Here is a 14,062-nt window from a genome sequence, read left to right as displayed (position 1 = left end):
CGGGATTTCATTCGATTTTTGTTAATCATTTTTAGTGGGCGGGCATAGGATAATTTTATTATGTTTACGAGTCCGTCGTTGAGCTGCCTGTTATATTCCAAGTTAATTGAATCTTAATTTGTTAAATATTTTTAACACCACGTTATGCCACGACGCTGGACATATTGTTTCATGGGTTTGCTCACATGACGGAACCTTTTTTTGTACGACCAATTGCAGCACATTCCCATTTCCCACAAATGGAAGTTTGTTTGGAGAATTGAGAGGCAATTTTTTTCTTTTGAGTAAACGTTGGGGGTTGAAGTCTTGCTGCAACAGGCTAGATGTGTGAATCATATTTTGTTTAATATTTTTTTAAATTGAACTCAGTTTTAGATTTAGGCAGTTGCTGAGTTCAATTCAGTTCAACCCATCAGGTTCCACTGGGTTGGGGCTATGCCGCCAAAAATAATAGAGCAGGTATCGGGTAAAACACATAAATTCTATAACGAGGAGAGCTATAACGTGGGGAACCCTTTAATTTACGGAAACCCTGTGGATGTCGCACCTATGGTTGAGGAGTGCAACTTGAGAAGCAATCAATTTTTGTCCCGGGACAAAGAAAAATACCGGGGTAGAATTTTTTGCTAAAATTGTCCTGGATTCCCGGAAAAGAAACTCTAGTGTGTGTATAGTATAAATCAGGATTTAATTTTTCGCATCATATTATAACAGAGAAAGGTTGAAAAACGCAAAATAAATACTTTTATAAGGAAATAAGGAAACCAAAAAAACATATGATGCAACAAAAATAAAATATATATCTTAAATTATTCTTGAAAAACAAAAAAAAAGTTCTTCTGCTGGAACATATTGTCCATCTTCCATCAAAATATTGGCTCAACTTTGTAGTCCATTGGAGATATTGACAAATACACGCAAATCATAAAGAATAGAACAAGACTTGAAATGCGATTGGATTTTACAACTTTCTGGAATCTACGACTAAAACATAAAAATATATTATAAATAATGATGTATTTCTAAATTGATAAATTAACAGATAGCTAAACAACTGAGAACCAACTATAGCAGGGGTGTACAACATTTTACATTGTTTGGCCATGTAGTCAATTTCGGACATAAAGTGAAGGCCATACATTTTTTGTGCACAACAAATTTGAAATTCTTCCATAGCATAGCATCAATACATTTATTTTCTAAACCATAGAGCAGGGGTCGGCAACCCCTGGCACGCATGCCAAGGTTGGAACGCGAGGTGATTTTTAATGGCACGCCAACCGATTCGCGTGTTTATATTGAAGTAACAATTTAACTTGTTACACTGCTTGTTTATAGATTTTATCATCCCATTGTCTTAAAATTTAGCCTTACATGCACAAAACACTCTGCTTTGTCTTTATTATTGATATCTGCTGGCACGAACCACTATTATTAAGAAAAACGATGGCACGCGAGTCATTAACACATGGAAATAACTGGCAAATTGGCACGCGTCGCCTAAAAGGTTGCCGACCCCTGCCATAGAGTTTCACTGCAACACTGACTACAACAAAATAATTGTTTACTAGACAAAGGGAATTATTACAACACATTCGGTGAAGTACTTGCAAACTGCTGTATGGCCCACCGGTTAAAAACACTGGTTTAGCTTCACTTTTCTGTATAATTTTTCAAATTAGGAGATTTTCAAAAACTAGTGGAAAGTTTTGCTGAATTCCCAGCAGAATAGCATTTTTCTCTGAATCAAGTGTGTTGGTGAGGGCCACACTAAATAGCTTGGCAGGCTGGATTGTGGCCTTCTGGTCGCCTGTTGCACCCCCCTGAACTATATTATGTTTACAAAGAAATATTAGTACGATGTGCTAATGTTAAACATTGTCCCATGATGGTTGAAAGAAATACATTTCCAAACATTGAGTCAGAAAACTACTTGTACTAGTTTTACCTGAGATATCAAACTTACCATACAGAAAAGAAGATACATGCAGCATGAAATACAGAATCGTGAGTAAGGATTTTCTACAAAAGGACAACAAAAGCAGTGACCTTTTGGAAATTTATCACTGTTAAAGGGAAACATACCTTAAACCACTGAGTTTTTATGTCTGGAAGCACAACACAGTGTAAAAGATCAACTGAAACTTCATCCACTGATGGATCTTCATAAACAGATGCATCAAGTCCCAGTTCATTCAATTCAAAAGGCTAAAAGATAGTATGAATCCCAATTGTTTCTTAACAGGAACTACAACCCAGCAGTGGAATACTTAATTTTTGGGGGTATTTACTATGTTAAAATTTTTTTTTTTTTGAGTATCTTATGACTCTGTAACAGTTAGCTAAGAACATAGCATCAGCAAACCCTGCAAGGGACAGAGGAACATGGCTTCCTGGCTCTTAGTTAGTATTTTTTGCCCAAATAGTTTGTCATTGAGGTACCAGGATGTTCACACCAATTTTACTGGTAAAAAAGTCATTGACATGTTGGAACATATGCTGTGTGGTTGTTTAATCTTGCAATCAGCTGTTGCTGACTAAACTACTGCTCAAATTTGGTCCAACTTATCAAAATGTAATAGTAAGGGCTAAAACAGTTGACTAGAATGCACAAAGAAACAAGGCATCATACTTCATCATATGTTTTCTGAATGATTTGTTTTGGTTGTGATGCGAGAGTTGATTTTAAATCTCGAATTTTTTGTTTCAGTTCTGCTGTGTGATGAGTAAAAACCTAAAAAAATAATAATCTTGGCATCATTAGTATCATGTATGTGATTACACATTTACCCAGTTATTTTTAAACAGTACATGCTAAGAAAGAAGTAATACAAAACTGCACCCACCCTGAATGCTGTAAAATATGGAATTTCAGCTTTGACATTTGAAATATTTCTTGACAATGACAAAAGTCGTGCTACAAGGCTCTGTAGCACCCTCAAGTGATCAAAAGATGATTGCGTTGTCCCCGGATCACATTTTAAGGACATGGAAGTGATATCAGGGTCTTTTAAAAAGCTTGTAAGTTTAGTGAATTTCTGCAAAACACACCATTTATATTTTAAACAAAAATTAGGCATTGAAAAATCCATAAACACTTGCATTGTGTCAAAACCAGACAGAGAGCACTTTCCCCTTAGTTTTATGAGGTAGCTAACATTTTTTAGTATGTGTGCAGGTATTCAACAACAACATACTTACATCAGCTATTAAGTCAAGAATTAAACTTTGACATTTCTGCAACACAAAGATTCTTGCTTCGGCCGATAATTTGTCACTTTCCAAACAAACTGCCATCTTGCGATACAAACGTCGTAAATCCTACAAACACTCATACAAATATTTGAACAAGAATTTTATAAACACAACATTTGAAAACAATTTGCATTAATGCTTATTATATTTTTGTTAGTCACAAGAAACTGTGTTATATCATTAGTTTTGAGTAAATATTGTAGTTAAAAACAAAGTAAGAGCTTGATGAATTGAAACTAGTTTATACCAGAATCGATACAACCAATACACACAACTCAAAAGTTGTAAATTATAAAATTCAATTTTACACTTTCAGAAGAAAAAAATCACAGGCCCTTTTTCTGTTGTTTTAACTTTTAATCCGCATTGGTAAATATTATATTGCTAATGCATTGTCACAATTTTTCTTTGAAAAGTGTAATAAACCAAACTATACCTCCCATTTGCTTCTTAAGGGTAACCAGGATATATGATTGTTTGCAGAATCCAATGATATACTTTCCAATGCCAATGCATCTAAAAACAAAATACTATTCAATGAGGCAAACAAAATAAATTGCATAATTCCAGCAACCTAGTCTTACCGAGTAAAGTTGCTTTGCTACCAGAAGTCTGTGAAAAAATATTCGTTACTGATATTTGTATTTTATGATACAATAAACAAATTTGTATACCTGTTCTCCTGTATTAATTAAATATGATGTTTCTATTTCTGTAGAGTGAAAATAAAATAAAGTTTTTGGCAGGTACATATGGGTAATAGTTGGCAAAAAATTAGAAACAAAATGCAAGTTGGTTTACACCAACGACTTGCCTGGCACATTGGGGTCAAAATTTTCATGATACCTGTAAAGTATAAATTAAAGGCTTAAAGAGTTAAAAGACAATGCAGTAATGCTATAAAATCTGAAAGCAATGCTTTAAAGTTGTTGTTAACACAACAAAGCAGTGTTAAAAAAAGTTACATCAACTAAAAATTTGACTACATTTAATCACATAACTTATGTCACACTTAAAAATGTCTGATCACAGCTCACCAGAAATGCAATTTGCTTATGCAGAGTTTAGAAATAATGTCTGTAAGTTGTAGAGTTTCTTCAGATTTTTTGTCCAGATCAATTTGAACTTGACCATATTTTGTACGACTCGCCTCAAGCTAAAAATTGCACAAGCAAAATAAAATGTTATTAAAAAATCAACATGTTTATTGTTTCTACACAATATCTTTGCACCTGAGTTGTGAAATAACGTTTTTGACTTTTCTCCAAATCCAAATATTCATTTAAAGACTCGATTTCTTCTTCTTTCCATTTTAATTGTTCTGTAAAAGTAAACCCAGGTCTGAATATTTAAAACTGACATGAAACTTTTTATTGCAAAATGTGCAAATAATTTTACCTAATCTATATTTTTATTATTATAGGCGAAAAAAAGCTCCACAACATCTATGAAAAATTTCAATAAGTCGTTAAATTCATTTAAGTTTACCTGCAAATTTATGAACCATTTCTACTATGGTCACAACTTTTTTTTGGTAATGCTTATTTTTTTCCAATTTAAACAAGTAATTTTAAATGACAGTTTTCAGAAAATCAGTATTGGGGCAAGCAACCTGGGTTGTGGAGTTGGGTAACAATTTTTAGACTACAATTTAAACCTACAACAAAGCCTTTATGTTGTCGTGGTACAACTTTAAATCAGATACTGCTACCCACTTTAATTTGACTGTACTTACCCTGTAATTCTGTGCAATGTTCCTGTACATTTAGCAAAGTTTCTATTTCACTTTGCTCAATCGGTCGTTCAGTGGTTTGGGAAATAACATCTGTGGTAGAAATCTGGAACAAAATTGTAGAATGAATCCTGAACATTTTTAAGTGTGTGTTAGGTTTTTATATATCAGAAAACTTGTTTCAAACTAATTTGTTTTAATATTGTGTTTTATTTAAAAAACTAAATTGTATCAACTCTTTTCATATTACAACTTCAAGCCAAGAAAAAAAGCTGTACATTTCCTGGCAGAAAATATATGTTGCAGTTACTAATTACACCATGACTTTTAAGTGACTCCTTTACCACTATGCAAAAGCCATTTTAGTTTAAAAGCACCAAATCAAGATAAAATTGATTTGAGTGATGTCATACTATCTGGGGGATGTACACTTAAATGTCAAAACCTGTTCAGTTTGTGTAGAGTTTTCATCTTTCTTCACAAAAAGTCGTTGTTTTTGGTCAACAACTGGTGTACCTAGCGTTGAACTGTTGATTGAAGTGTTGAAACCAGATCGGTTCATGAAATAGTTGTGGAAAACCTGACAGATTATGTTGAAGTGTTAATCAGTTAAAATTGTGCTTACTGGGGCCTCAGAAAACAAAACACATCAATTAACCTCATTAGGTGGAGAACTTGGTAATCGAAAATCCAGATCACCTCCATTAAAAGATTCATTTACATCCTACAAAAGAACAAAAAAATGTTTAAAAAGCAATAGGATCTGTTAATGAAAGTAAGTTTATTATGTGTCCAATAAGTGGATAAATGGTAACTTAATGCAACTGCACTGCTACTGGAAAGCATTTCGAGAAGGGACTCGCATTATAGCAATACTGTACTTAAACAAATCCTACCCCTTGATATTGTACCCATAATAAAAGTAATTTAATTGTTCCCTGGTTAGGCCCACTTGCATTAATGATTAGGGCATTGAGGCTGAGGGTGTGGAGATGTTGTATCCATTCGCAAACTGTGTCAAGTGTGATTTATTCCTTTCCTCACATATAGACTATATTAGATGGATGGTTGACTTGTTAAAAAATTGAGACTAGGGGACAATGTTGGTAAAAACAGTCAACTGGGTCAGTAAACTCATGTTAAGAAAGAGTGTGACCTTAAAAACTGTCAAACAGAGAGGTTTAACATTGACACCAAAAGTCCTGTGCCAGGACAAACACTATATGGAGCACCATTCATTCCATTCACAGGAAGTAATAGTAACATACAAATAGTCCAAACCTGATCTGCTGCAGCCAGTTCAGACTTAAGATTGCAAATGGTGTCACCTGATCTTGGAGATTTGGCTGACGTAATTTCATCAGGAAATTTGAAGTAACTCTGATATCTAAATATATTTGGTAAAATGTTTTAAAATACTCTAATATTTTCGTTTTCTCATGAGGAACATAAACAAACAGACTTAAAAAGCGACATGCTTTATTATTAAAATGTTCCAGCAAATGACCATGCCATCATCAGTGATATTTTCATGCAAAAACAAAGAATTCGCAGGATTTTGTTTTGAATTTTGACACATTCTTATGTGCATTTTTACATGTAACTCATGAACATTAGGCTTCATAAACAAGTGTTGTAATTTTTTCGCAAAAAACATTTTTTTTCTAAAACTTACGAAGAAACTTCAAGTTGACCTTCTCGTAATTCATTCATCAACTTTTCTTTTTCTTCTTGTAAGTTCTACAAAAAACACAACATTGCTGAAACAGTAAGCAGGTTATGTTTTGTGCTTAAAACAAAAGCTAGTATTCTGTACTTTGTGCAAGACGATATATTCCTCCAGTCGTAATTTCATTCCTTTAATAACTTCTTCCTTCTGCAAAAAGCAAATCATTAAGTCAAATTTTCTGTTTCACAAATAAACTTGTTTCACAAATAAACAAGGCGATTATTACAATTGTAAACAAGCTTCTGCCCTCAGTGATTCTATTTTAGTAATTTTACATGACATGAAAAAGTCACAAACTGACAAACCTGATCAATATAATATGATTTCAACTCAATTTCTGCTTGCATTTTCTCACAGTTTCCCTGAAAACATTTAAAAGCTGTTGCAGACATATGCTCTATGTTGTCAACAGATAAATACCTTTAGCTCAGCAGTTTCATCTCTATTGATTTGATTTATTTCGTTTAGGCATCTCACTTCATTACTCAGCGTGTCCACCTATAAAAAAGCGACATAACAGTTTATAGTAAGGTTAATCCGGATCTTTGCCTAATTGGGACAAAACTTAAGGTACAAATGACTTGTAATGTGGTAAGGTTTTAACTAATAAACATCGGTTAATTCAGATCTTCACCCAATCAGCACCAATTTTGTGAGCCCAGCAGGTCCAGATTAACCAAGGTTTACTGAACCTCATTCTGACTTTGACTTCACCAAATTAAAGAAAAAACTTATTCCAACTACAGTCAAACCCAAAAGCTTTAACAAAACTTGCCAAAAGTTAGAGTTGCCAAAAATAGCATGAGTCAGTGTCCATAGTAATAATAAACACGACTTCACAACCCTACATATGCATAAGTGTTTTATTGTTTTGACAAAAAGATACTTTCTGCTTAAAAATAATAGTTTAGTACAAAATCATTTGAAAAATTAAAGTAAAATATGTCAACTTTCTGGATGGTGATAATATGTTGTACCTGATCTCTCAAACTATTTAGTACAACCAAAGTATCTTCCTCATCATTCTTCTTCCTCTTTAGATCTTCCTCCAACATCTTCCTCTCTTCATCGGACTCCTTCATCTCTAATTGCATCCCTTCCATCTCCTGATGCAGATTTTCTCTTTCGCGATTTATCTCGTGACAACTGAAAAAGGATAAAAAGTTGAATATGGTTTGTTTTGCTTGGTTAATCAGTTGTAACATCAAGTCAAAAATACCTGCATAATGATGTTAATACTTTTGACGTCATAGGGCTGTTACCCCTAACTGCCATGGGGCGCAAAATCGTCCACCAAGCAACCACAAACATGAGTAACATACCACTGGTTGCCCTTGTACACTCAGGGGGCTAGTGGGGTAAATGTTGGGACTACAGGGTTGAACATAACAATCGACACCTATAAATGGCATACTATACAAGCTATCCAAATTTCAGCCTATGCTGACACTGTTTACAAACTCACCTATTATAAGAGGCTAGCGGGGTAAATACTGGGATTTTAGGACAAACAAAGTGGGATGCACATCTACATAACTATATTTACCATCTGTGTAAATTTCATCCAAATCCATCAAACATTTGATAGAAAAAAGAGTCGGACAAACTTTGAGAAGAAAAAAAGAGAAAAACCAAAGAAAAAAAGTAAAATCAATATGCTTCCCCTCAGGGAAGGGGACGCATAATAATGTATGTACCCTTGCTAACCTTTTAATCTCTTTTTCCAGCTCAATTATTTCCAGTTTTTGTTTTTCCAACTCATCCTCGTAAGTTTCAAGGTTTCTAAGAAGTTGGTCGTTTTTTGATCGCAGTTCATTATTTTTTTGTCGGTAGGATTTGTTTTTTTGGATCAGTTCCGCCATGTCACTGAAAATAAACAGTGATTTGTATGGTAAACTACTGTAAAAACAATGGTTATTGGTTCATAAAAAGTGTCAGGAATTAAGTCTGTACGGTAGTTATTAAAGAAGCCGAAACACATTTTTAATCCGATATTTTGTTTGCAGTAAAATGCCTAAACTTGCATCTTTGTAATGGCACAAAACTACAACATTGTTTAAATGCAAACACTGGGTGATTGTGTCACAAAGTAATAAACATCGCAGTTTAAAATCAAAGGATTTGGCTTTGCTCTCCTTCTAAACAAACGTCACTCTATAAAAAAGGAATTAACGAAAGCCCTGTCAGAACATCACAGCTTTAAATGTTGATTTGCCTTGATACTAAACAGTGTCTGGCCAGTGCTTAAGGCAAGACACAGTTTTGCAAAGTAAAACGTTACAAACGTGCCTTTACACAATATATATGTTTTCTAAATACAGTGCTAATGCACATTGTCGACATAATTATAGACTTCGTTTATTCCCCACTTTTTTAACTATTTAAATATATTTATCCAGCTCTTACCCATCATGAAATGAAAAGTCACTGCCATTACTTGAGCAAGTAGCATCAGAGAGATCACATGCTTCATCTGCAAGTAAACAAAAATATTGTTGGTTGTTGGTGGTGCCACATTTCACATTCATTTCAACAACAATTCAAACTGTTAACCTGTAGTGAAGATCACGTCATCCTGCCATTCTGCACTATTGTTCCTAGAACTGCAAAGTCAAGCATGTTTTAAATTTTAAATACAGACCATGAACACTAAGTCACAACTGGGATCAGCACTGAAGCATCCATGCAGACCAGCGAATATGGTACACTCATCACAATAGGTTGCTTTATTTATTATTGTTTATACTAGGGTTCATCTATTTCACGGATTTTTTAATTCCCAGGATTGGGGAAAATTTTTTTTTTCATTTCCCAGGAATCCCAGGAACCAAACGAAAAACTTGCCGATTTTTTGTGGGTAATTAGGTCATTGCAATCGCTAAAATTAGTTTATTTTTGCTGGAAGCATCTAATTAGGCATGATTTGGTCGATTAAAACCATATTTGCAATCTTGTATAACATGAACAAGTTTCAGAATATACAAAAAATAGATTCTTTTTTTCTAGTACCACTGCCATGAGGAAACCCTAGGTTTTTATCAATTTTGTCTAAAGTTGAAGCAATATAAGCTACAAAATAATAAACCTACATGCAATTACACTAGCAGAATTAGTGATAGTATTAGGAAGTGTACACAGATTTACAACATTCATTGCTCAAGAGAAAAGCAATCTATTCTTTTTTTTTGCAAAACTCATTGAAACAAAAAGTACAAACCCATTAGCCCTAAGAAACTGTTGATATTTTTTATGTAGCTCCTGTGGGGATGGCACAATTTCAAAAGCACCTGAATCTGAAAATTCAAATCAAATCTCTGATTTAAGTCCTTTTGCCACAAAAGGTACATAAGATTATATATTGCAAATCAGTATGCAATTAAGTAGAGTTCACAATCAACTGGATTGCAATTAACTGATTCACTGTGTGGTTAAGTTTGTGGGGCAAACTAGTAAAGTCATTTTTAAGAGTAAAAACACTCAGCTTTTGAATCTAAATTAATAAATTAAAAAAAGTTTTTGTAGAAAATTTATACACAGGAAAACCTTATAATTTCCAAAGAAAAAAGTATATCAATTGTAATTTATTAGTTTTGCATTCTTTAATGATTGATTGCTTCAGAATACTTACCATCTACTAAACGACCTTGAATGTCATCGGAGGTAAAAACTTCGTTATCAGCTGAAAAACTCGGGGGATGAGCCATTAAAATAATTTTCACTGTTCATTTGTTGTTTACTTTCTGGATTAACAAGCAAACCAATTTAGACAACAAAACATACTACCGGTGGTGTGGTCAGTGAAATTGGTCATTATTTAAAATATGTTTACTTTATTTTGCGTAATAAAATCAATTTTGCAGTAAATCAACAATAATTAAGGGACAAAAATAAAGTTCAATTTTCCCGGCCTGTTCTGTTCACATAAACATCATATCCGTTTTACACTGATTCAAACTTTTGTTATTTTAAAATCCTAACAATAAAAAGTACACTTTAGTAATATACAAATTAAACAATACAGAATTGCAGCGGGGTATAAACTGGAAATTTAATTGTTATTATTGTCATTGTGACGTATTTTTTTCTTGGCGTTGGAAAAAACAAGGTCTTAATGAACTTCATTATGTTGCTGATAGTAACACACGATTAAGAACAGTCAGGATAAGAGGTTAGGAAAGTGATTTATCGCACAAAGGAAGTCGTAAAAAATGATATCCGTGGCTACGCCAGGATCATAATACAGCCTACAATGGCTCCGTGTTAACTACAGTAATACAAAACAACCTGTATAAATACAAAGCAAACATGAGGACAATAAATAGATAAATGGCATTAATAAATTATCTTTTAAAGGGTTTATGGTAAACTTTCGAAGTTTTGAGGGATACAAATAAATATTGCACTACAAACCCTATAAAAAAGGCCAAATTAGGATTTGGATTGCACAGTGAAAATACAATGTAATTGTAACATATAACTGATGAGGACCAACCATACCACTTTGTCTGTTAACTTTATAAGCGGGGTTACGATGTGTTGTTATTGAATAAGGAGACTAGTAGAAGTTCATTGTTCAGGAGACTTAAATGTCAACGTTTTGTCAGTGAGGCAGTATATGACGAACAGAGAAAGGCCCTGGAAACCGGTTGCTATTGTGTAGAAGTAAAGAAGTACTGGAGAGGCTGAGACATTTCCAAAACCTTAAACAAAAGTAGGGTTTTTAAGACTCAATTTTACTTCTACTTTAGTAGAGCATATTTAAAACAAAATAGCCAGAAGGCTTGAGATTAATGAAAATATTGCATTGCGGACGCGTTTGTCATATCGTTGTGTGCCAAGTTTTTTAGAGCTCATTAGTTGATGATAAAGTCAAGATATGTGCTTTTCAAGTTTCAGAAAAAAAAACACCTATACCATTCAATCAAAAGCCTAAAAGTGTAAACAGTGTAAGTTAGCAATACAAGTATTGGATCAAAAGGACTGTATGCTCGACATTGGCCTTACATTCAACACCCGAAAATATTTTCAAACTCACCAGAAGCAAATCCAAAGATCCATGCAATCGTAAACACCACAGCCAAGATGAAGATTGATCTTATTGCTTCATCCACATCCCTGGCAAACCTAATCTTCTCTTCATCTACCACTCCTTCTTCTGGAGTCCCATAAACTCGAGTCCACTTCGCTCTAGCGAGAGCAGCAAAAGTGGCAAGCATAAAAAGTGTCAAAGGCATAATGATACTGGCTCCAAAGGATACAGTACCGATTGCGCATCGACAAGTGTCGTATTTTAGAATGGTATTTGGGTTTGCCTGACAAGCTGTGAACAGCGGGTTCAGCGCAAGGTATGTGTTGTTTGGGACGCCTATACCGACAGCTAACACAACGATGAAGAGTGAGACCGACCATCCGACGATTATGAATCCAGTGTTTCTGCAATTTGCGTCCCCAACACGAAATACAAGAGGATTCCAGATTGCTGCCCAAACACGAATGGCGTCCAGCAGAAGAAACATACCTGATAGAGATGAACAATTCAACAGAAAATACAAAAGAGCCATACTGGTAAAATGCAATAGAAATATTTTTAACGCTTTTTTATGGTGTTTTTTAATCGTTCTTATTTACATCCATGGAACTAGAAGTCATGATCAGAAACAGTTTTTGGTTTTCGCAACCTACAGCCTCTGACAAATACGAGAAAAGAGCAATGACTTAAGTAAGACCAGGTCGCATATTACCTGCTAAATATAACTAACTTTCCGGAAAACAATTTCTGCCACCCCCCTCTATAAGGAGTTCATTGCTAGACTCCCAGGCATGGATTTTGATCAGTGTTGACCAGTGTACCACCATCATAGTTCAAACTTCAAAGGCAATTAAGGCGCAAACGCTGCAAACAACTGCACGAGCTCACAAACCTGTTGCAATAATGAACAGATGGAAGACAAAAGCTTCAAAAACGCAGGAGCTGGTATCACGTGCTCCAATGTCATCGGCTAGATCGGCGACATGAACGAATAACAAAGCTAGAGATAAGTTGATTTGAATGACAGATCGATCGTCGGTTTTGTGAATGAGGAGAATAGCTACTGTGGCCACCAGAGATAGTACGGACAAAGATTCCAGGATGTAAGAAATAATCTGTGACAAGAAGAAAAATAACGTGACATTATATAATTAAGGTATATTATTAGAATATGAAAGGTTCTGCGACCGTAATTCTAACAACGCCAGTCTCGTCGCTTTAACCTTATTTTGCCTTTAAAGGTTTAACTAAAAGTTGGTGTAATTCATTATTGTCATGTGTACATAGTGCGAAATAAAAAACAAACACCTTTTTTTAATTAAGCAATCAACCATAAAACTTACATCAGCCTAGGATAGGGTTGCATTTGTCAAGCATTTATGTGTAACTAGGCTTAAAAACCACAATATCTAAAGACAAAGTGGTTCAAGTTAGACATCTTTTCATAATACCAACGTGAGGTTTTAGAAGTTTTAAAGCCTAAATATTAAAAACACAGTTCACTAAAAAAATAGAACACCCACTTTTACGCCCAATGGAACTGTAGCCGTCTGAACTGAAATAAGACTTGTGAAAACTGTCATATGATTACAGTGACAGGTGACAGATCCAATGGCAGAATGAATGACGGTTGTGCATTGCTTCGTAGAGTAATTGTAAGTCAGCGGGTCTACATAAGCGCAAACAGGCTGTATGGACATCACTTTAAGTTTTAGGGGCCCAGGAAGATTGCTGGCTTCTGCTGCAACAATATTTTGCAAACGCTTGCAGGTGTTTAAATCCATTGTGACATTTCCTGTGTACGTCACCCGAGTTGGAAGGCTGCTGTTGCTGGTAGCAACCGTCGTTGAGCTGAAGACGGAAACGCTAATATACCACGACGCAGAGGGTGTTACCATAGAAACTGAGGATCCAGAGAGCTTTTGTGGCGCAATTCGCTTTGTGACATTTGCCGATAACGTCAACTCGTATAGATATACAACTTGAAATGGGCTAGGGCTGGTTGAGGTGTAATTCACTGTCGTCTTGTTAAAGTAAATTGAATTGATCGGCGAGTTTTGCCGAGTCATGATTAGCTCAGCATTTCCAGTGGTCACCAGTTTGGGAATTTGGGTCCAGTTTAACAAGGGAAGGGCCGTTTCCAAATTGACCAGAGCTTGATTGAAGTTGGTGAAATTTCCGGAAGATATCGATAAGACTTGACTTGAAATATTAACCTGCGCAGCTGTACCTGCAAACATGCAACGTAAAAGTCCGATATTTCTAAGCATTATTCTTGGCGGATAAATTTTGTTAAACTTAACATTGAAAAAATGTT

General features: G+C 34.8%; 2 protein-coding genes across 2 annotated transcripts; both read right to left on the bottom strand.

Moving 5' to 3' along the window:
* Positions 1–686: 686 nt before the first annotated feature.
* Positions 687–10,561, bottom strand: LOC145205674 (uncharacterized). Its single transcript, XM_080078411.1, has 26 exons — positions 10,345–10,561; positions 9,934–10,009; positions 9,270–9,319; positions 9,123–9,189; positions 8,424–8,582; positions 7,694–7,862; positions 7,137–7,214; positions 7,022–7,078; positions 6,804–6,863; positions 6,663–6,727; positions 6,269–6,374; positions 5,646–5,711; positions 5,433–5,567; positions 4,991–5,093; positions 4,488–4,576; positions 4,293–4,411; positions 4,070–4,101; positions 3,930–3,967; positions 3,840–3,867; positions 3,692–3,771; positions 3,202–3,321; positions 2,847–3,038; positions 2,633–2,734; positions 2,086–2,208; positions 1,967–2,022; positions 687–984 (listed from the first exon to the last, which is right to left on the bottom strand). The coding sequence occupies exons 1-26, from the start codon at positions 10,418–10,420 to the stop codon at positions 867–869; spliced, it is 2,364 nt and encodes a 787-aa protein (XP_079934537.1). The 5' UTR covers positions 10,421–10,561; the 3' UTR covers positions 687–866.
* A 140-nt stretch (positions 10,562–10,701) lies between these two features.
* Positions 10,702–11,989, bottom strand: LOC145238688 (uncharacterized). The gene is made up of 2 exons (XM_080101934.1): positions 11,752–11,989; positions 10,702–11,416 (listed from the first exon to the last, which is right to left on the bottom strand). The coding sequence occupies exons 1-2, from the start codon at positions 11,948–11,950 to the stop codon at positions 11,283–11,285; spliced, it is 333 nt and encodes a 110-aa protein (XP_079958060.1). The 5' UTR covers positions 11,951–11,989; the 3' UTR covers positions 10,702–11,282.
* Positions 11,990–14,062: the final 2,073 nt, after the last annotated feature.

The sequence above is a fragment of the Phallusia mammillata genome, chromosome 1, assembly GCF_965637545.1.
Source record: "Phallusia mammillata chromosome 1, kaPhaMamm4.hap1.1, whole genome shotgun sequence".
NCBI lineage: Eukaryota > Metazoa > Chordata > Ascidiacea > Phlebobranchia > Ascidiidae > Phallusia > Phallusia mammillata.
The sequence above is the reverse complement of the archived record's forward strand: the minus strand, read 5'-3'. Positions and strand labels throughout refer to the sequence as shown.